General features: G+C 45.0%; 1 protein-coding gene and 1 long non-coding RNA gene across 15 annotated transcripts; one reads left to right on the forward strand and one right to left on the reverse strand.

The window, feature by feature from the left end:
- Nucleotides 1-5,643: 5,643 nt before the first annotated feature.
- On the reverse strand, nt 5,644-9,501 carry LOC120702303 (zinc finger CCCH domain-containing protein 17-like). Of its 14 annotated transcripts, XR_005686324.1 has the most exons (8): nt 8,967-9,477; nt 8,270-8,371; nt 8,069-8,191; nt 7,594-7,678; nt 6,788-7,012; nt 6,449-6,550; nt 6,149-6,228; nt 5,644-5,996 (listed from the first exon to the last, which is right to left on the reverse strand). XR_005686324.1 is itself a non-coding variant. In XM_039986025.1 (5 exons), exons 2-5 carry the CDS (start codon nt 6,857-6,859, stop codon nt 5,953-5,955), a joined length of 285 nt encoding a protein of 94 aa, XP_039841959.1. In that variant the 5' UTR covers nt 6,860-7,012; nt 7,594-8,062; the 3' UTR covers nt 5,644-5,952. The 14 variants fall into 14 exon arrangements, 1 of the variants encoding a protein (XP_039841959.1); XR_005686329.1 differs by lacking the exon at nt 7,594-7,678 and having other exon boundaries at nt 6,149-6,281; nt 8,967-9,493; XR_005686323.1 differs by lacking the exon at nt 7,594-7,678 and having other exon boundaries at nt 8,967-9,469.
- A 4,798-nt stretch (nt 9,502-14,299) lies between these two features.
- On the forward strand, nt 14,300-15,125 carry LOC120702305. Its single transcript, XR_005686331.1, has 2 exons — nt 14,300-14,392; nt 14,917-15,125. It is a non-coding gene; the product is annotated as an uncharacterized LOC120702305 (long non-coding RNA).
- The last annotated feature ends 5,944 nt before the right edge of the window (nt 15,126-21,069 follow it).

Here is a 21,069-nt window from a genome sequence, read left to right on the forward strand (position 1 = left end):
CTCGCGCGGGGTGGGCGTCATGGTGTTCGACTCTGTGGCGGAGCGGGAGCATGTGGTGGGCATGTCGCCGATCCACTACGATGACAATGTCATCAAACTCGTGCGGCACGAGGAGGCGGAGAACCGCTTCATCGCGGACTACTGCCTGTATGCGGAGGTGGCGGCTGAGGACTTCCCGTTCGAGCATTGGAAGCCGCACCGGGTAGTGCCGATCCTGAACAAGGTCGGCAACGTCTGCTGCATAGACCCGTTGTGCACGTCTGGTGGGGACTATACCTCCATGCACTCGGTGATGCAGATTGATAGGAAGGACGACATCCCGGCGAAGCTCCTCATCCGCAACCACGGTGGTCCGGCGACCATCACCAAGCTCCACCCCATCCGCTTCTGGTCGGAACGCGCCGGCCGCGAGTTCGCCAACTTCCGCTTCACTCCACCTCCCACCTTTGGCGCCCGGGGTAATGCAAATGTCTCATCCCAGTTTCCAGTCCGCTCACCTCCCCCGTACCATCAGAACCCTAACCCCAACCCCACTCCGTCTGCTCCCGACAATGCCGACAACCATGCTCCTGGGACCGAGTCGGTCTACCTGGAATGCGAGCTCGCCGACGCCACTCCTCCCATGTGCCCTGCAGCTACTCACCATGCCACCCCCTACTATCCCCATGCCAGCATGCAACCCAACACTATGCTGGTGCTCCCCAGGTATGGCATGGGTGGGCCGCCCGCGGAGGTGCAGGGCTCTCCTTCGAGAGCTGACGTCGCGGCCGAAGGTGGGATTAGCGACCTGACGGCTACCCTCGACATCAACTCTGGGCCGTCGACTCAGGGTGCCCCTGCGGTCTTGGAGACACCTTCTTTCACGGTGGGAGCTCAGTCTGATGAGGAACACGAGAGCGTGGTCCGCAAACGCCGTGTTCGGCACAAGAAGTCCATGGACAATGCCTTCAACGGCCACCGCAGCTCCCATCTCTGTGCAAAGGAGCGGGCTACCTTTGAACTTCCTGTCGAGCGCGCTTCTCGCGTCCAGGCTGAGCTGGTCGACTTCGAAGGTGCCTCTAAAAGACTCATTTCTGCCCTCCAAAAAACTAAACTTCTTACTAATCCGTCTTCGCTATCAGATGATGAGGGAGCTCTTAAAGAGGTGGCTGCTGCCTGTGGTGCCTCTGACGAGGAGATCATCCTCCTCCGTGGTGCGACAACGGGGCCGTCCACTTGCGGATGATCGAACCACACCTTGCCGGCTGCTGCGCGTCTTTTGCTTTTGATGTCCTGGCGCAGCACCTTGGAAGTTGTCTGTCGGATCGTCGTGACATCCCCTCTTTGCCTCTCCTTTGTAAATCCATGCGTCTCGGTCGCGACGCTACTTTTGCTCATGCCTATGTTGCACAGCGAAGCCCTCTAGTCACTGGAGCTTGTGCACTTGCCTCTCCTCGTTTGAATTCTTGTAATTATGTCCGTGCTTGCGAGCTTGATCGTGTTGTCATGGACAACAGAGACTATCAGTGTGGTTGTAATCCTATTGCTTTAGTGCTTGTTTTCCCATACTTGCGTTGCCTCTTTTACTGGTGCCTTTTGCCTCTTGCATGAGTACCACTTCCAAGCTTTGCTCCTGGAACGTGAGAGGTCTGGGTGACGCTGAGAAGTGCAAGCTTGTTCTGTCCGAGCTCCTCGATGCCTCCCCTCACTTTGCCCTGCTTCAAGAATCCAAACTCGCGAACCCTGATCAACGCAAGCTCCTCTCCTTCCTTCCTCGGTCTCTCGACCAGAACGTGCATGTCCCTTCCGAAGGGTCTTCTGGTGGCATGATCACGGCCTGGTCGTCCAGACACTTCAGCTGTTCATCCTCTTCTTCCACCGCCTACTCCTTGACTACTCACTTTACTTCGACTGCTACTGATCTCTCGTTCTGTGTGACCAACATTTACGCTCCCGCTCACGCGAACATGCGACGGGAATTCCTCCAGCTCCTCCACGACATTGCTCCTCCTCATGATGTTCCTTGGTTGCTTAGTGGGGACTTCAACATGATCCGCTACCCCCACGAGAAAAATAATGATAACTTCCATGCACACGAAGCTGACGCGTTCAACAGCGCTATAAACGATCTCTCGCTCATTGAACTACCTTTGCTGGACCTTCGCTTCACGTGGTCCAATAAGAGATCGAACCCAACCCTTGAACGCCTGGATCGGGCTTTTATAAACCTTGGCTGGGATGCCATTCTCCCAAATTCTAACCTTTCCTCCCTCACGCGCGCCACTTCGGATCACATCCCGCTCATCGTCTCTTTCTCTTCCAGCATACCTAAATCCACTGTCTTTTGTTTCGAAAACTCGTGGAGGCTTCGGCCAGAGTTCGGTTCTCTTGTGGCCATCTCTTGGAATCTACCTCACCCACCCTCTAATGCATATGAATCCCTTGTCATCCGCCTTAAACGTACCAGGAAGTGCCTGCGTCGGTGGAGCAGGAAGTCAGGGACCTGGGCGCAGCATGAAAAGGATTGCAAAATTGTCCTGAAACTGCTGGACCACGTTGAGGAGTGCCGTGATCTTCTCCCCCATGAACTTTCTCTCCGGGGCATTATCACCAATGTTCTGGTGCGGACGATGAAGGAAAAATCCGTTTTTTGGAAGCAGCATAGTAAACAACGGCACGCCCTTGAGGGCGACGAAAACTGCAGGTACTTCCATGCCTGTGCTTCCCACAGGATGCGTTGCAACAAAATCCAGGCCTTGGTGTGCAATGGTGTCTCGTTCTCTGCTCATGACCAGAAAGCGGATGTCCTCTTTGATTTCCACAACAACCTTCTGGGAGTCAGTCGCCCTACATTTTGGCACTTTTCTATCGGTGACATCTACCAGGGCCCGGTCCCTGCTCTTTGTGACATTGACAAACCTTTCTCCAAGGAGGAGCTCCTGCTTGCCATCAAAAGCATGGACGTTAACGCTAGCCCTGGGCCTGATGGCTTTGGGTCCGGCTTCTACCGCTCCACTATGTCGACGACCTTTGAAGCCATTACCCATCTCCTTAACCACTTCTACAGATGTGGCGATGGTCTTGAAAGGATTAACCATTCCTACTTTTGTCTCCTCCCCAAGAAAGACACAGCAACTTCTCCAGCAGACTTTCGTCCTATCTGCTTACAAAACTTCCCAGTAAAATGCATCTCGAAAATCCTCACCTGGCGTCTCCAGCCACTTATCCCTCTTCTTGTGGGCTGTGATCAAAGTGGCTTCGTGAAACATAGGAACATTGCAGACAACTTTGCCTATGCCATGGACCTCCTACACTGCTGCTACCGCCGCAATTTGCCCACCATCATCCTTAAGATTGACTTCCACAAAGCCTTTGACACTGTCAATTGGAATAGCCTCGATACTATCCTTGAGTGCCGGGGTTTCCCTAAACGCTGGAGGGAGTGGGTAAGTGCCCTTCTTTCCACCGGCAAAACCGCTATCCTTTTGAATGGCATTCCCGGTCGTTGGATCAATTGTCGTAATGGCCTCCGCCAAGGCGATCCTTTGTCCCCCTACCTCTTTCTCATTGTGACCGATGTTTTGCGTGGAATTTTGTACAATGCTCCATTCCCTGACGATGTCACACACCCCATTCTGCCGGATGCTACGTGCCCCATCCTTCAGTATGCAAACGACACTCTCATCTTCATTCGTGCTAGCGAGCAATGTGTGCGGCAAGTCAAGCATGCACTTGATATCTTTGCTGAAGCTACTGGTCTGCATATTAACTTTCACAAGACAACATTCCTGCCTATTGGCATTCATGAAATTGATGCGGCCCGATATGCGAACATCTTCGGTGCTCCAGTTTCCTCTTTTCCTCAAACTTACCTTGGCCTCCCCCTAACCCCTTCTAAACTTTCTGTTCTCAACTTCGCACCTTTGATCGCTTCTTGTGACAAATACCTTGCCGGCTGGAAGGCCACTCTCCTCTCTAGAGCTGGGCGCCTCGTGTTAATCTCCTCGATTCTAAGTTCCCTTCCTCTCCATTATATGGCAGCCATGAAAATCCCTAAAACGGTTCTCAACAAGATAGAGTCCAAGCGTTGTGCTTTCTTCTGGACCGGTGATGATCTGTGTCACGGCTCTAAATGCTTGGTGGCATGGTCTGATGTTTGCAAGCAGAAAAAGGCAGGAGGGTTAGGCCTAAAAGACCTACAAACACAAAATGTTTGCCTCCCGCTTCGCTTTGCTGATCGTTTCTTGAGCAGGGATCCTCCTAGTTGGAAATCATGGATTTGTCATGAGTCATCCCCCGAGAATGGCATGCCGACTAAAAATGATTCCTACATCTGGAACATCATAAACGACCACCTTGACATCTACCGTTCTTGCACTACCGTCTCTGTTGGCAATGGCGCGAATACTTCCTTCTGGCGTGATACCTAGCTAGGTACCGCCCCCTCTACCTTGACTACCTCGGTCTCTTCTCTCACTCTACTAGGCCCAACGTTTCGGTGCAGTATGTTTTTCAGCATAATTTTGAAATGCATTTGTGTCCCCGTCTGACCTCTATTGCAGCGGAAGAACTGTCGAGGCTTCTACCACTACTCTACCAGGTTCAGCTGACAGGTGACATGGATGATCGGAGGATTACGACCACCAGCGGAGCCTTCAGGACCAAGGATGTCTACGAGATGCTGCGACCACCATCCCAGACTGATGAGAATGCGCCGGTGATTTGGGGGACAAGGGTTCCAAATAAAGTCAAGATCTTTGCCTGGCTGTTTTGCAGAAATAGACTGAGCACTAAGGCTAATCTGCTCCGTAAGTGTGTAGTTTCTGAATCGGTTTGCAGCAGGTGTGGTGCGCCCTCTGAAGACCGGAGACATGTCTTCCTTGAGTGTCCGGTCAGCAAAAGGATTTGGGACTCCTTGCATGTCGCTCCAAGCTTGGATGCAGCAGAGAGCACTTGGAGTTCTTCGGTCCCTGCACATCTCGACAAAAACTTATGGCCGGATGTTCTTTGTGCTATTCTTTGGAGAATGTGGGAAGCCCGCAACAATGATGTATTGCGAGGCGAAAGCTCCGACGCTAGGATCATCCTAACCAAAACACGTGAAGATTTAGATGTTTGGGCTCTGAGATATAAAAAAGAGGCCCACCGTGCTCTCTCACGGTGGCTGGAATATCTCCTTCTATGTACCACGAACTATGATGCGAGCACCTAACTTAGATGCTCCATAGTTTGCATGAATGAAATGGAAGGTGGGGCACCCGCCCCCCCCCCCCCCACCCGACTTGCTTTCAAAAAAAAAAAACCATCGTCGCCGCCGTCGCCGGCCCGTCCGTCGCCATCCCATCCGTTGCCGGTCCGTCTGCCATCGCTGCCCCATCCGTCACCTCGACCCCGACCAAACGTGATGTCACCGCCGTGGTCGCCATTGTCGACTACATCGCCGGCCATGGGGCACCGGCGCTGGCGCCACCTGTCATCATCATCTCCTCCGACGATGATGATAATGAGATCGATTGGGAGGTGCTAGGAGGAGTAGAAATTAGAAGTATTATGTGTTAATTAGTAAGTTGGCCCGTGCTAACGCTACGGATAAAAAAACAACACATGTAATATTTATGTGTAACAGTAATATACACTAAATAAAACAAAATGGTACATTTAAGCAACAAGATCAATGCAATTTTATGTTTCTGAACTTCTAAAACTCAACTAAAATGTTTATAATTGGACAAATATTCAAGAAGAAGCAACCAATACATTGAACCATTGACATGGGCTTGATCATTGGCATTTCTACGTTTTGTTCTGTGCCTTCTTTAGCAGGCTAGCTTGAGTAGCTAGAAATTTACAAATAATCATGCCACCTATCAGTAGATGAACATGCCTTCCTGGACTTTTAATCTCAATCTCTTTCTGAACTGCTTGGTTCCATTTGATCTGAATCATACATGGTGACGTACATGCTGACCTGCATCACCAGACTCTAACTGCTTGGTTGAAATTTGAATACATAACCCCTGTGAATCGAAAACCAAGGCAATATCTTTTGTTTTCTTTGATGAAACAATGATTCTTGAAACATCGATTCAATGCTAGCCATAAAGAGACAAGCACTGCATGAAAAAAGAAGCTGAAAAGGATGGTGAATATCATTGAGCAGCCACCCTACCTTTTAGTAAGCATTCTATGCAGCCTTGCTTTAAGTTCCCCTTCCATTTTATGCAGTTACTCGTCCTCTGTGTACAAACCCTAAAGAGGGTTATTCAAATAGTGAGATTTTAGAGCCTCGCTATCTTACCCCTCTGAATTAAAGTCAGACAAAAAAAACTCCATAACATGTATGTTTGGCCAATAGAGAATAACAATGGGCTGTGAATATACTTGGTTAATATAAGAAACATGAGAACATAATAGTATAATATAAGAAACATGAGAACATAATAGTATAATAAAAAAGATGAAAGCTTACCTGTGTTGCAGCAAAGATTAACTCAGTGGCAACAACGAGTGCATAGACTTTCCCACTTGATCCAGTAAGATTCATTTCTGCTGCTGTTTGCATATTCCAAACCTGAAGGAATAAACCATGTATTCACATGCATGTAGAACACCAATGGTGATATATTTCAGAAGAAAAAAAAGAGCTAGCCGAACAACAGTGGTGCCTAGTGTCCAATTACTGATTATGAGAGACATAGGCAATTAAATGCTAAGCATGAGAGTCAAGATAAAGAGCCACATATGATGGGCTAGGTGGCCCCAACTTCAGAAACAGTGAGTAGTGCACAAAGTTGGAAGTATTACTTACCTTCACCGAATCAGGTATATCAATGAAAAACCACATACCTTCACTGATCATACAGACAACTTCAAAACCCATAGTGATGATATTGGCACACTAATAGACCACCAATAGCAAAGAAGTACTGAACTCATTTTTTTTCATAAGGAACATACAAAACTCTCGAAGATTCAAGATAATGATGCCTCAACTACCTGCACAGTTTGTCAAGGCCACCTGCGAATTGTGATTCTACAGAGACCTTCTCATATTATAATTTTTCCAATGTATAGAAAATGCTCGAATTTTATACACAACTGTCATCAGATGAGACTCTAGATGGCCAGGCAAATGATCACAGCAAAAAAAAATTCTTAAAAGAAAATCAAGAGATCTTTCTTCTACAAGTGTGCATTGTGTTTTTTTGGCAGCAAGCTTATCTTTTTTACCTGGTTAACCTGCGAAACTATTGCACTCAAAATCCTATTTCATAAGTTAAAAGCCAAGAGAATGTCCTGTTTAATTTCATAAAGTCAAGAATCAGAGGGTATCAAATGAAATGAGTTAAACTAACAAGAGAATATCCTGATCAACAAATTTCAAGGAAAGAAACTCAGAATGACAATATTTCAAAATATCAAAAAGCACTATGCGGCCAGAGCAAACAAATCCTACAATTGTTGGCGTAATTCCAAGGCAAGCCACGGTAGTAATGCAAAAAGAAACATGCATAAAAAAATACTTCAATGGTCAATTGTACAAAAAAACATCCTGGCCAAAAACATGATACAATATATCAAGAGAAATGTGGTTCACAATATATTCTTCACTACCTTCATTATTATTGCAGATCCATTCAACGAATCAGAGTAAGAACTCATAAGCATAGGTTTGGAAACTCTATGCACCTGCCCTACCCTAAAATCCACTTCAGGTCATTATTTCAATCACAAGCAGAGATACAACTAAAATATAGCTCACAGATGGTCACTCTCAAAAGTGAATGCACCTGCCCTACCCTCAATATGGTGCAGGCAAGCTAAATAGTTTCAGAGCAACTAATGGCTAAGACACAATTTATTTTCTAGCAACAAACCCTCAATTTGAGTGTCACAACCTTGCAGTTTAGGAAACCTATCAAGACATACAAGGTTACAAGGAGAAAAAACAATATAAAATTTTATTTTTATTTAGAATAAAAAAAATAGCCAAAATTCAGTGTCGTGGCAATTCATAGGCATTGCTGGCAACCTAGGAACTCTCCATGTTGTAGCTGTAAAAAATCCAAAAAAAATAGGAGCTAGCTACCTTGTATAGCAGGAAGCAAATTTCCTTCTCAGCTCTTCATGTTGTGATGGAGAAGCTCATTTCTGCTATATTCTCTCTCAAGAAACGCACACAGCAAGAAGCAACCTGGCTCTTTGCTTGGCTCTGTTTTTATCCAATAGCACACTGCTTACTGCTAGCATCTTCTATCTCGATCAAGCAGAAACCAGGAAAAAACATCACCTGAAGCTTTTTCTTCTCCAAAACCTGATCCACGCAAAAGTGTACCCTCAACCTTAGGCTTCTTTCAAATCAGCAGCACATCAGATAGCTCTTGTTCATAGCCTGAAAAAATAAAATGATAAGGAGTAGCAGAGGGGCAAGAAGAATTAGTTTAGAGCATGCATCTGTTAGGTTAGAGCATGCATCTGTCATATAATATAAAACTGCACAATGTTCAGTAAGAAATGGAGGAAGAAGATGTAACTATTTTGTATTGAACTGGACCAAACATTAGATAGGAAGGTTGATTTAAAGCCTAAATATCAACCACATCTCATAGGTAATGATGTATTGATAACAACAAAAATCTGAAGTTACGAGCAAATTTAGTTCCATCTGCAATTTTGTTTTGAGAAGTGTGATTCAGTCAGCATTGTGAAAGATTATATGATCCCCTTTATACATCTAAAAAACCTGCTTGACAGGGATTAATGACATAAAAGACAGAAAGTAGGTTATTGAACCATGTTTTTGACAGTAAAAATGAATCTGTTATAGTGAATGGATGACCATACTGAAGGTTTGATAAAAGCTCGATCCATGACTCATCCAGAAGTAAAAATTTAAATGGATTAGACCCAGGACTAATCTAGAATATTTTTAGTGAATTTGATCTGTCTTGTTGGAATCCAACAGGCCCCAAGTGTAAAAATCATACCAAGCTTGCGTGATTTCTTTGCAGCCGATGCAGAGGTACCTTCCCCTTGGTGCTTATGTTCCTGAAACATGCATTCACCAACATCATTAGGCTACAGACAGAACGAAGAATGTCTCAGAGAACCTTGGCGGCAGCATCGATCTATGGCCAGCGAGTGTCGGAGGGAGAGGGAGCGAGCTAGAACCGCACTGCTAACGAGGGAAGGGTGGGAGGCGGGAGAAGGAATCAGCTGAGGGTGCTGCTCCTGCGCGGCCGCCGCTCGGGCCGTCTTGCGTGAGGACGGAAACGCCCTCTCCGGCTTGCGGGGGATGGGGATGGAGACGGGGACGCGATGATCTCCAGAGCCACCACCGCGAGGGTCCCTGGTCGGCCAGAGCGCCGCCCCCGACGCTGCGGCGGGGAACCGGGACGTGAGCAGGCATACCCCTTCCGTGGCTCCGCGGACTCGGACATCGGGAGGGAGTGGTGGCGGCGGCGGCGGCGGCCGGCGCGAGGCGCGCTAGGGTTGGGGAGGGAGAGGCACACTGGGTTTTTTTGTTCTCGGCAAAAACTGCTGCCTGTGGGAATCAAAGCCTGGCGGAGTGGAGCGCGCTGGTGAGGCTTCAACGCGTTGAAGCTGCATGATCTGAGCCGTCGGATGGCGTTGAAGCCCAGTAAGAAGCGACGTGAGCCATAGATCTTCATAGAGTGAAAATCGTGGATATGTTTTTTCGGGTGCACGAAGCTGCGGCTCCTCAGCGGGGGAAGATTGGCGATGTGGCATTAGCCTTATTCAATTGTTCCTTTATAGGATGGATATATGTATGAACTTTGTGCTAAATCTTGTGTTATATGTATATATTTATGATAAATCTTGTGTTCTTCTGTGAACTTTGTGCTAAATCTTGTGTTACATCGATTGTGTGAATTCTGTGAATCGATTGTGTTCTTGTGTTTGTCTCATTCTTGAAAATGAGTGTCTCAAAATTTAGGTTTCAACGGTCAGGGGAGCTTTAGTCCCGGTTGGGTATTATAACCACGACTAATACGTCAGTGTGGGGCCTAGTTTCAAGAATTAGTCCCAATTTCTTCAACAACTAGGACTATTACAGCCGCGTGGGGCCGTCATTGAGGACTTTAGTCCCGTTTGATGTTACAAACCGGGACTAATTCTCGCAGTGTGCGTGGGCCTGGCAGGGCAATGTAGACCCGGTTGGTTTTACTAACTGGGACTGAATCCCTTTTAGTTCCGGTTTTTTATACAAACCAGGACCATTAGCAGAGGGTATTTATTACCCTTCTTCCCACTACAAGAAATGTGGTGATCTATGACGAAAATTTTATGACATTTTAGTTGAGCGTCACAATTGCACACAATCTATGACGAATTTGAATGTATGGACCTTAGGCCCAAAACTTTTTGACGTTTTATTGAATTCGTCATAATTGAGCCCACAAAATATGATGTTTTATTGAATTCGTCATAATTGAGCATACAAAACATGACGTTTTAACATTAATGTCATAGAAATCGTCATAGTTATTTTAACTATATGTTTTGACATTCATCATTTTGTGTTAGTGAGAAAAAATAAGTTGCCTTTGTTTTGTGTGTGGATTTGATACTATGCTCAACCACAAATTTGACAAAACAAATATGTGGCTTACTTTAAAGAAAATAAGATGCATTACTTCTTCTTAAGAAATGTGGGTGTTGTGCAAGGTAGGAAATAAGAAAAAATAAGTTGCCTTTATTTGCGTGTGATGGAAGAAAAAAAATACTCCCGCAGAATTGGTGATAAGAAAACCAAAAAGGCTGTTCACCAAAAAAATAACGATAAAAAATTTTGGGTTAAAAAAGAAGGAATGGAGCATTCGAACCTTGGTCACCAAAAACCATGCTGCCGCACCATACCACTATTCTACACCTTCATCAGCAAATAGTTTTGGTATTATCCTTTATATACTAATCTTCGTGCTTTAATTTGGAAAAATAAAAAGTAACATGCGCTTATAGCGCATAGAACCCTGGTCTTCAAGATAAGAAGCTCAAGCCCTACCAACTGCTCTACACCTTCTGTTGAGATGATGGCTAGTATCACTTTATTTATACACTAAAATCTCATGTTTTAATAATTTGTATAAAAAAGAGGTTCGTAGAGTAACGAGGGTTCGAACCCGGGCCATGGCGATAAGACCTGGGTACCTTACCAATGCACCGCACCTAGGTTTGTGATTATGTTGGGCAATAATACTTTTATATTATTCTTGTGACGTGGCCCTATAATGAAGAACAGATGTGTGATTCATCTTTTTCTTTTTGGTTTATTTTGATGGTTTATTTATTCCTCATATGAACTCCGAATTTGATGGTTTATTTTTCTGAATTTTTATAAAATCAGGATCTGTTGTTTTTTGGCTTTTATTTATATGTTAATTGCTATATCTTGATTGTTTTTGTATGACATGTTTTATTCCAACCGCATAGAGAATTGAAAATCATGTTTTAGCATAACAATTGCTAATATAACTTGATATGTTTCAATGTTATTGTCAACATAAGGTGGTGTCCAAATTTGAGGTGCATACATGTTCGAACATGTTATGAGGTATTCAAATCTCAATGTGTTGACTTGAATTACAAGAAACTATGTGAGAGATGTATCCTTTATGAACAATGTATAGTTCAAATATCTTAAATTCCAATGAAAATTTTATTTCAGGATTATACATTCATCAAAAGATTCTATGGAGATTTCCAGAATTTTCGAATAAGTTTTATGTATTATTATCAATATTTTATATTACGATTGCAAGTAGAAGTTTGAATTATCCCTAGCAAACATTAGAAACTTTTATCTTTTTTTAGTATATGAGCTACAATGGATCAAACTTCCTTGAATTATTTTTTTGGGAGTTTTTAAATACTATTTGAGATGCATGTAATTCAAATTGTGATCATTTTCAATAACCACAAAGATATTCATTTAAAGTACTTAAAATAGTAAACCAGTTCAAAAAATTTTGAAACTTTTACAAGATATCTTATATGTAGTCTATTACATATTAAAAATGTATTGGTATATATAAAATAATTATTTTTATATGTTACTTTACAATGGTACAATAAAATAAAAAAGAAAAAAAAGTTAAACAGAGAATGCATGAAAGAAGGCCCATCTCAGTCCAAATGGCCCAACTATTTCAGTCCGTTCATCGCCGATCCGATGGCTCTAATCAGATTCCATGGATATAAAATTGCGCTCAACACAAACCCTAGCTCCTCCATTCCCTGCACCCCTGCCTGCCCGCCTCCTTTCTCCTGCGCTGCTGCAGTCCACACCCCCCCTCTCTCTCTCTCGTCCCTCCCCACCCCCTCAGATCCTCTGGTGGCCTCCTCCTCCCTGGCCTCCTCGTGCCGGCGCCGGCGCCTGCGTCCGCGCCCGCGCATGAGCCGGCGTCCTCCCGCTCCGGAGCCGCCGCTCGACCGCGGCCTCTCTCCCCACCCCCTCAGATCCCCCAATGCCCCTAATTCTCCTGTGTTCGCTAACCCTAGCGGCGGCACCTCCACTCCCTCTCAGACCCTCCTCTCTCCCTTCCTTTCCCCCTCCCGACCTCAGATCTGCTCATGGCGAGCGCCTGCGCCCGCTCCCGCGCGTGAGCCGGCGTCCTCCCGTGCTGGAGCCGCCGCTCGACCGCGGCCTCTCTCCCCACCCCCTCAGATCCCCCAATGCCCCTAATTCTCATGTGTTCGCTAACCCTAGCGGCGGCGCCTCCACTCCCTCTCAGACCCTCCTCTCTCCCTTCCTTTCCCCCTCCCCACCTCAGATCTGCTCGTGGCGAGCGCTGCGCGAGCTCTGCGCGGGCCGGCCGTATGGGCGTGGAGGTCGAGCTCTGCGGATAGGGAGATCTCCCTCTCCGGTGGCTCTCTCCCCCCGCGTGAGCTCCTTCCTCCTCCGGCGCGGCGTGGCCCTCGACGCGCGGCGTAGCCGGCGCGGTGGCCCGGTCTGTGGGCGTGCCGCTCTTGACACGCACGGGGCCTGCATGTCGGCCGGCCTGCTCGACGTGCGGCAGGGGGGCCACGGTGCGCGCGACTCACCCATGGGGAAGCAGGTTGCGGCCGTCGAGGAGGTGGGAGCCTGCAGCACGTTTTGTGTTGGATGAATGCCATCTTGCTTTTGTGAAAGCATTTGAGGTTAGAATGTTTTGCCCCCAAAGAATCTTGTGCATGTTTCTGCAAATAATTTAGATAGGTTTACAGGTTTCTAATGCCAAACTTTATCTGTCAAATATGAAATTAAATAAGCCTTTGAGCAAAGCAGAATTATGTATGATTTGAATTTTGTTATAACAAAATGATGCACAATGCATATTGATAGAAGATACTACCCTGTGGGTATTCTAATTTGAGTTGACCCTGTCCCTTGAAGCCTCTAACCGTTCCTTTTTGTTTGCGGCTCTGTGCCTATGATGGTCCACCCAGATATGGTAACTAGGACAATTCAACTTACATTAAAATGAGTATGTAAATTGAGCTGCAAGTTCCATCTTTTAAGCTCTGAATGGTATATGGCTATGGCTATTTGCTCCTTGTACAGATTAGTTAACTGATTGCAATATAGCTAATTGGCTATGATGTACAATGCAAAGAACTCATGTGCAATTTGTTGTATAAATCCTTAATATATGATAAGGAAATTGCTCCTTAATATATAACTTTGCATTGCTACATCTATGAATTGGGGAGCTCCTTGTTTTTATGCAGCTCTATGCTTTCAAGTACAATAGTATGTCAGCAATCATGCAAACAGTATTAACATGATATGCTCGAGCTTGTATTACACGTGAAATTGCATACATGTAGTGTTTACAGTTTGCACATATCTTCTAAGTTTAGTATGCAAATGAAATGCAGTCCACATGATTGTTGAACTTGGATCAATTTACTATCGACATCTGATTTCTAAGAGAGGAGAAATGATTTATTAGGCAAGCATGCTTACATTCTCCAATTAAAGTAAAGAGTCATATTGCAGTTTGCTTGTCACTAAGATTTGCCCAATGTCTTATCCTTTTTGGGCCTCTTTACCTATGTGATATCTTTTAATGTGTAGTCATGAGATATTGTAAATCCATATGTATCATCTATTTATTTGATCTGCTACTGCTAGTGCTCTCTGCAATTTGATATGCTGATCAAGTGCAAGCAATGTGGTCTACAGGTACCAGCAGGGATATATAGGCTAAAGCTCCATATTGCTGGGATCCGTGGCCAGGTTAATATGGAATCTTTAACTCTAATCGAAGTTACTTTGCTTGATTTTTTAGCAGCTCAGTTCGCTTTCAACTAGCTGTCAGTGCCTGCAACTTCTTCTCTTCTCTTGGATACAGGTAATTGTTTTGGCGTGGTGCAGAAGCCCAGGAAAAAGCCCAGACTCTACTTTTAGGTGAGCAGTAGTTCAACAATTTGATTGCAATGTCTTTGAAACGCCTCTATCAATTTGAGTAGTCTGATTGCTCATTGCTCAATTCAGTGCCACATAATTCCTAGTGCCATACTTAGCTTTTAACACAAAGAAAAGACTACACTGCTACTGGTTTGCAGTCAATTTAATTGTGATGCTCATCCTGTCATGCATGCTTGATTGAACACAGCTCTGATTATTTATAGATGTAGCAGTACCCTGTGTAGCTGGTCTCATTTGGTGCTAGAACATTTGGTTTGCATGTCCTAATTGATTACTTTTTATCACTAGTGTCAATTGTCGAGCGTAGTATTTTAATTAAGTCTACAACATTAATTCCATTGTTATAATTGAACCAGTTCGTGCTAGTATCAGTAATTTCCATCACAAATATCCCTCTGATTAATATTTGTCAATGTGAATTTCTGCTAGTTTCAGTAGTAACCATCACAAATACAAATATTGTCCTCTAATTAATATTTGACAATGTGCGCTTTTCATGTTAGGATGAAATGGTAGAAGGAACAAACAGTGAGAAGAGATTGGAAATTTGAAGGCAAATGCTGGAATATTTGATGTTTTTGTTTCTAGTGTTGCTTTTGATGCAAGATGAATGTAACTTGCATGTAAATTTTGAGGTGCTTCTCAATGTAAATCATACGATATTGTATTTGATTTGATGCTGTGGTAAATGGTCTTACAATTTTGGTATATATATTCTGGGTTGTAATGACTATTCTAATAGAAGGATTGAAATTAGGCCCAATTTGGTGTCCCACTCTGAATTGGGCCCATCCACTTGTGGGCTGTACTGCTGATGTCACTAGCCACATCACGTACGATTGCCACGTCACTGTCCACATCATTGCCATGTCAGCAGCCATGTCATCATTGCTATCCACGTCATCGTCAAGTCAACAGCCACGTCATTCTTCATGTCACCATTGTGTGACATGGCAATTAAATCTGTGACGAAACTTATACTGTTCGTGACGTTAATTTTCGTCATAGAAAACGGGCTTGGGTTGGGCTTCGGGGGCCCGGGGACATTCCATGACGGTTTTAAAACGTCATGGATCAAGCAATTTATGACGAAAATTTAAGGAACGTCACGAGGTGTGATCTGTGACGCTCAATACATGACGTTATTTGAGATCGTCATAGATACTGTTTTATGACGGTTTTCAGTGATCTATGACGAAATTCAATCGTCATGGATCAACAGATTTTTTGTAGTGTCCTCCTCCAGCCTGAGCCATGAACAGAGCTACCTGTTCTTGGAGCTATCCAATTTTTTAATCTAAGGAGGTGCTGCCCAATTTTTTAATTTTCTCAAGATTTCAGGCATCCAGGAGTTCTACAAGGTTAAACACTTATTAATCTTCTCGCATTTTACTTTCTCTATATATACTTTGTGGCTTATTTGAAATAGATCATATACATGTTCTTCAATTTATGAGATCATAGAGAGAGAGAGAGAGAGAGGAGATTGATGGGATGACATGTGGAGAGATAGAAAACATCTATTAGACCAAAAAATTAGAACTATACATTCTGATATAATTAACATAGAACCATGCTTAACATGAAAAATACATAAATATTCCAAAAATAACCTAAAGCATGAAAAAATAGAAATGAACATCTTGATATAATTAACATAGCCATGCTTAACATGAAAATAAAAAAATTAGAATAACACAAATTTCTAGGGCTTAGAAGAAAAAATAAAGCAAATCACCTCTTACAGCTGGGGGGCTCCGAGTTGAGACGCGTATTGCCGGGAAGCTGCTGAACCACCTCCTACGGCACGATCCACAGGAGGTGGTCCAGCAACTTCCCGTCAAAGTGCCTCTCAGAATTTTCATGACGAATTTCTAGGGCTTAGAAGACAAAAATAAAGCAAATCACCTCTCACGGCTGGGGGGCTCCAAGTATAGACGCGCGTTGCCGGGAAGCTGCTAAACAACCTCCTATGGCACGATCTGCAGGAGGTTGTCCAGCAGCTTCCCGTCAACGTGCCTCTCAGAACTTTCATGACGAATTTCTGGGCCTTAACATGAAAATAACATAAATATTCTTACAATAACCTAAAGCATGACAAAAAATAGAATGCTTAACATGAAAATAAAATAATTATTTTTACAATAACACGTATTTTTGGGGCTTAGAAGACAAAAATAAAGCAAAGCACCTCTCACAGCTAGGGGGACCCCGAGTAGAGACGCGTGTTGCCGGGAAGCTGCTATACCACCTCTTACGGCACGATCCACAGGAGGTGGTGCAGCAGCTTCCCATCAATGTGCCTCTCAGAAGTTCGTTCTATGGACTCTCAGTGCGATGGGCTTAGAGTTTGAGGTGCTATTTATAGCCAAAGAGGTACCGACACATGCACCTTTAGTCCCGATTGTATAGAACAACCGAGACTAAAAGTGCACATGCACATGCACTCATGGGAGACGAGAATCTATAGCGACGGTAAAAGCCAACAGCGCAATGCATTATTGAGTCTAACATATTTATCAGTCCATAAAGTTGAATTATAAGTGATATTGAACAGAACCAGGGGAAGGTGTAGTTATGAAACCTGTAGATATTGAAATTCACTACAACTTTATCAATTACGACTTTGTCTAAATCAGCTTCTAAATTGGTCAATAATCGAATTCAAACTGAGGGTTGAAATCTGGTCAGAAGGGAGGGATTATTTTGTTTTTCTTCTCCTCCCCACAGCTACTAACGGGCGTGGCCCATGCGCTAGTTTAGTCACGACTGGTAACCACAACCGGGACATAACATCTTTAGTCCCGGTTTGTATTTCCAACAGGGACTAAATATCCAGCCCCTGGTCGCGGGGACTGAATCTCTCCGCGCGCGGTGGTGTTTGGCCTTTAGTCCCGATTGGTAGTACAAATCGGGACTAAAGGTCATCTTTAGTCCTGGTTTGCAGCATCAACTGGGACTAAAAGTGTTTCAGTCCCAGTTTTAGCCAATAACCAAGACTAAAGGCCCCTCCCACCAGTTACATTTCGGGGACTTGAGTTTTCGCGCGCACATTTCGCTCATTTCGTCCCTTCACCCCCACCGCTCACCGCTCGTCGCCTCCGCCGCCCCGTTCCCGTCCACACCGTCGGGCCGCCGTCGCCCCGTCCCTGGCCACCCGGTCACGGTCCCGCCGTCACTGTCACACCATCCCCGCCGCGCCACTGGCACCCCGTCCCCGTCCTCCCCGTCCTGGTCCAGCCGTCGCGCCGTCGCCGTCACGCAATCACCACCCTGCCATCGGCGCCCCGTCCCCGGCCTCCCCGTCTCGGTCCTGCCGTCACCGTCACGCCGTCACCGTCGCCGGCGCCCCGTCCCTGGCCTCCCCGTCCCAAACCCGCCGTCGCGCTGTCGCCGTCATGCCATCGCCGACGCCGGCCCCCCGTCCCCGGCCTCCCCGTCTCGGTCCCGCCGTCACGCCGTCGCCGTCGCCCCTATCGGTGCCCCGTCCGCAGCCTCCCCATCCCGGCCTTGCCGTCGCGCTGTCCACACTGTCACCGCCGCCGGTGCCCTGTCCCCCCGTCCACACCGGTAGGCAAGGTTGGACAGAAGGCTTTGCTTGTTAATTAGCTATGATAACTGCTATTGCAAGGCTTAATTAGCTATGTTAATCTGCTGTTGCCTAGGATGTGCTCAGCTTTTTGTGGTTGTTTTCTTGACCTTAATTAGTGATTATTAGTTATATCTGAAATCAGTTTTGGGCTATAACTGAAAATGTCATATCTGAAATCCATTTTATAGTACATGTTATAGTTATGCATGATGCAGTTTTGGCTCTTTAATTAGCTATGTTCATTTTTTGTTGTTATTATCATCTTGATTCATTAGAAAACTACATCATGCATGTTAAATTATTGTCAATGGTAAAGTTACTAGTTTTGTTAGAGAACATTATAAAAATTTATCCTGATTTAAAGACTTTTATGTAATTAGGTCATGGCTTGGTATGTAGTTTTGGCCTCAAGCCAGGGGTGTATGCTGAATGGTCTAAGTGCCATGATCAAGTGATTGGTTTTAAAAAGACATCATACAAGAAGTTCAAAACTGAGAAAGAAGCTATCCTAGCATTTGAGTCTACCATGATAGGTGAAGACCAGGGGCCTTCACAACACATGATCATTCCAGAAAATGATCAAAAACGTTCTAAAGAGATTGTATCCATGTATTGGAAGGATGTACTAATTATTATTCAGTTATTTGTAATAGTTTTTCTCCTCATTAGCATGATGAAGGCCTAACATGACTATTTATGTACTAAAACTGTAATGACATCTATTGCAAACGAAGACACCGGTGTTATGTACTTTGTTATGTGTTTTTAATTATTTATGCAATCTATTTGTGTAATTTAGTGTAATAGTATTATTTATGCATATGAAAAGTAGAAAAATGGATGGTCGTGATGAAGAGGATATTATTCATCAGATGATTAGACAAGGCACGGAAGAGGATAGCCACGACACTGATGTAAACCTCAACCTTGGGGCCGGTGACATTCTCCCTTTGGACAATGTCAACGAAGACACCGGTGATCATAACGACGTAAATAAATCTACCGATCCTATTCGTGAACTCAACATGCGTGTGTAGTAATAATTTTGTTTTGTTTTTTTGTTTGTTAGCAATCCGCCTCTGGTTCGAAGACGCGATCAAAGGGCGGTAGAGGTCCAACTGGCTTGAAGAACTTTGAGGGAAGGTACATTATCGAAGATGTGGAACCAGATGGGTCACCACTCGAACCGGCCGAAGCCGCAACTAAGTTTGTGAACTACTGTGACTATGTTGTTAGGGATAATGTGCCCATCAGCTTAAGGACATGGAGGCCCAGTTGTACTAATGATCCACACGCACTTCCAAAAACTGAAAAGGACAGGTATGGGACACTGTGAAGTTTAGCATCCCTGAAGAACATGAGGAAAAGGTTAAACATTGGGCTATAAAGAAGATGGGGAAGCAATTTTGGACACATAAGAAGAACATATATGATGCCTTCAAAAAGCATGGAAAGGTGCCCAACTTTGACAACTTCCCAAAGTACAGGGACCACTGGGATGAGCTCATATGTTACAGGCAATCAAAAGACGCACTTGCACGTTCGTCCATAAACAAGGCGAGTGCTGAAAAAAAGAATATCACCACTCACTCGGCCCGGGTGGTTACAAAGCACGTGTTGAGGAGTGAGCCAGGAGAGAAGCAGAACTCGAGCAAAAAGGTATCACCCCGGTGATGCACAGCTAGCCAAATGCTTAAAGCGCTGGTACTATGCCCACCAACGGTCCCTCACAGACGATGGCAGCCTGTTCTACAAGAACAACAAGTCAAAAGATGTAACACAAAAACTGGTTGAAGTCATTGAGAAGATGGTGGGAGATGAAATCCCCCTCGACAGGGAATAGGACGAGCTAACTCATGTCCTTTAGAACCCAGAGCACCCAGGATGTACAAGAGGATATGGAAGTGTGCCATGAAAGTATGCCTTTGCTGCGGATGCAGATTCATACAGAAGCCGACGTAGAAGCAAGGCCGCGGGAGATGCAAAGTACCGTAGCTTGCAAAATAAGCTAGCTGAAACCAAATCATCTATTCCCGAAGAGGTCACACATCAAGTGGCAGCTGCAATAGATGTTATGTGGACGCAAGGGTTACTGCCTCCTCAACCTACTGACATGCTTAGCCCCCAGCACCCGGATCATACAACAAGAGTAATCGGAAGTAGCTGTGCTTCCACGGAGCTCCCTGCTGATCAGCGATACCCCATGGATGAGATCCAACATTGAACATGCTGTGAGCTTCATATACCAACGATGAACCTGTCCACTAGGGTGGCTTATGGTATGGGCTCACCTCCTCTGCCAGATTATAGATACCATGATGAAGAGATTCCAGAAGGGTACTCGGTTGTCATCGTGGATGAAGTGTGCGAAGGGTATGGAGACTTAGAGCTCACAATCCCAAGCGGTGATGGAGAAAGGAGTCTGTCATAGGCTCTCCACGAACCAGAGATACTATGGAAGAAACAGTTAATTAAAATTATAGGTGAACCAAAGACAATAATGGCTGCAGGTGGGGCTCCTCCACCACCAGACTCTCCACATGGAAGCCCCTCACCTCATGAAAAGGATAGCCCATCACCACCACCATCACCACGTCCACGTAGGAGCCCATCACCACGTTCATGCACTAGCAAGAATGCCCCAAAGATGGGCCCCTCAGGTGCACCACCTAAACCGGTGGGTCAACAAAAGAGTGGGAGCAAGTCACAGCAAACAAGCAGCTTCTCAGTTAAGACGACACAGCCAAAGAAGCGTGCTTATGAGTTAACTAAAGAGGAGTTGGATGCTATTGTAAAAGAGGATGTCTATCAGTAAATATTCAAGAAGAGAATTCCAGAGCAAAAAAACTCCGATAGATCCGGCTACGAAAGCCTTCTTTGTTAAAATGAGCACAGGTGGCAAGAAAAAAATGCTATGAGACTATGATCGCACAGTAGAGAAAGCTATTGTGGAAAATCATCATAAGACGAATGAGGATTGCAAAAGCCACCACAAGCTACTCCTGTCATTCCTACCCATGCAGATCTAGAAAGGCAAGCTAAAGAAACTGGCCTCACGATAGAG

The sequence above is a fragment of the Panicum virgatum genome, chromosome 4K, assembly GCF_016808335.1.
Source record: "Panicum virgatum strain AP13 chromosome 4K, P.virgatum_v5, whole genome shotgun sequence".
NCBI lineage: Eukaryota > Viridiplantae > Streptophyta > Magnoliopsida > Poales > Poaceae > Panicum > Panicum virgatum.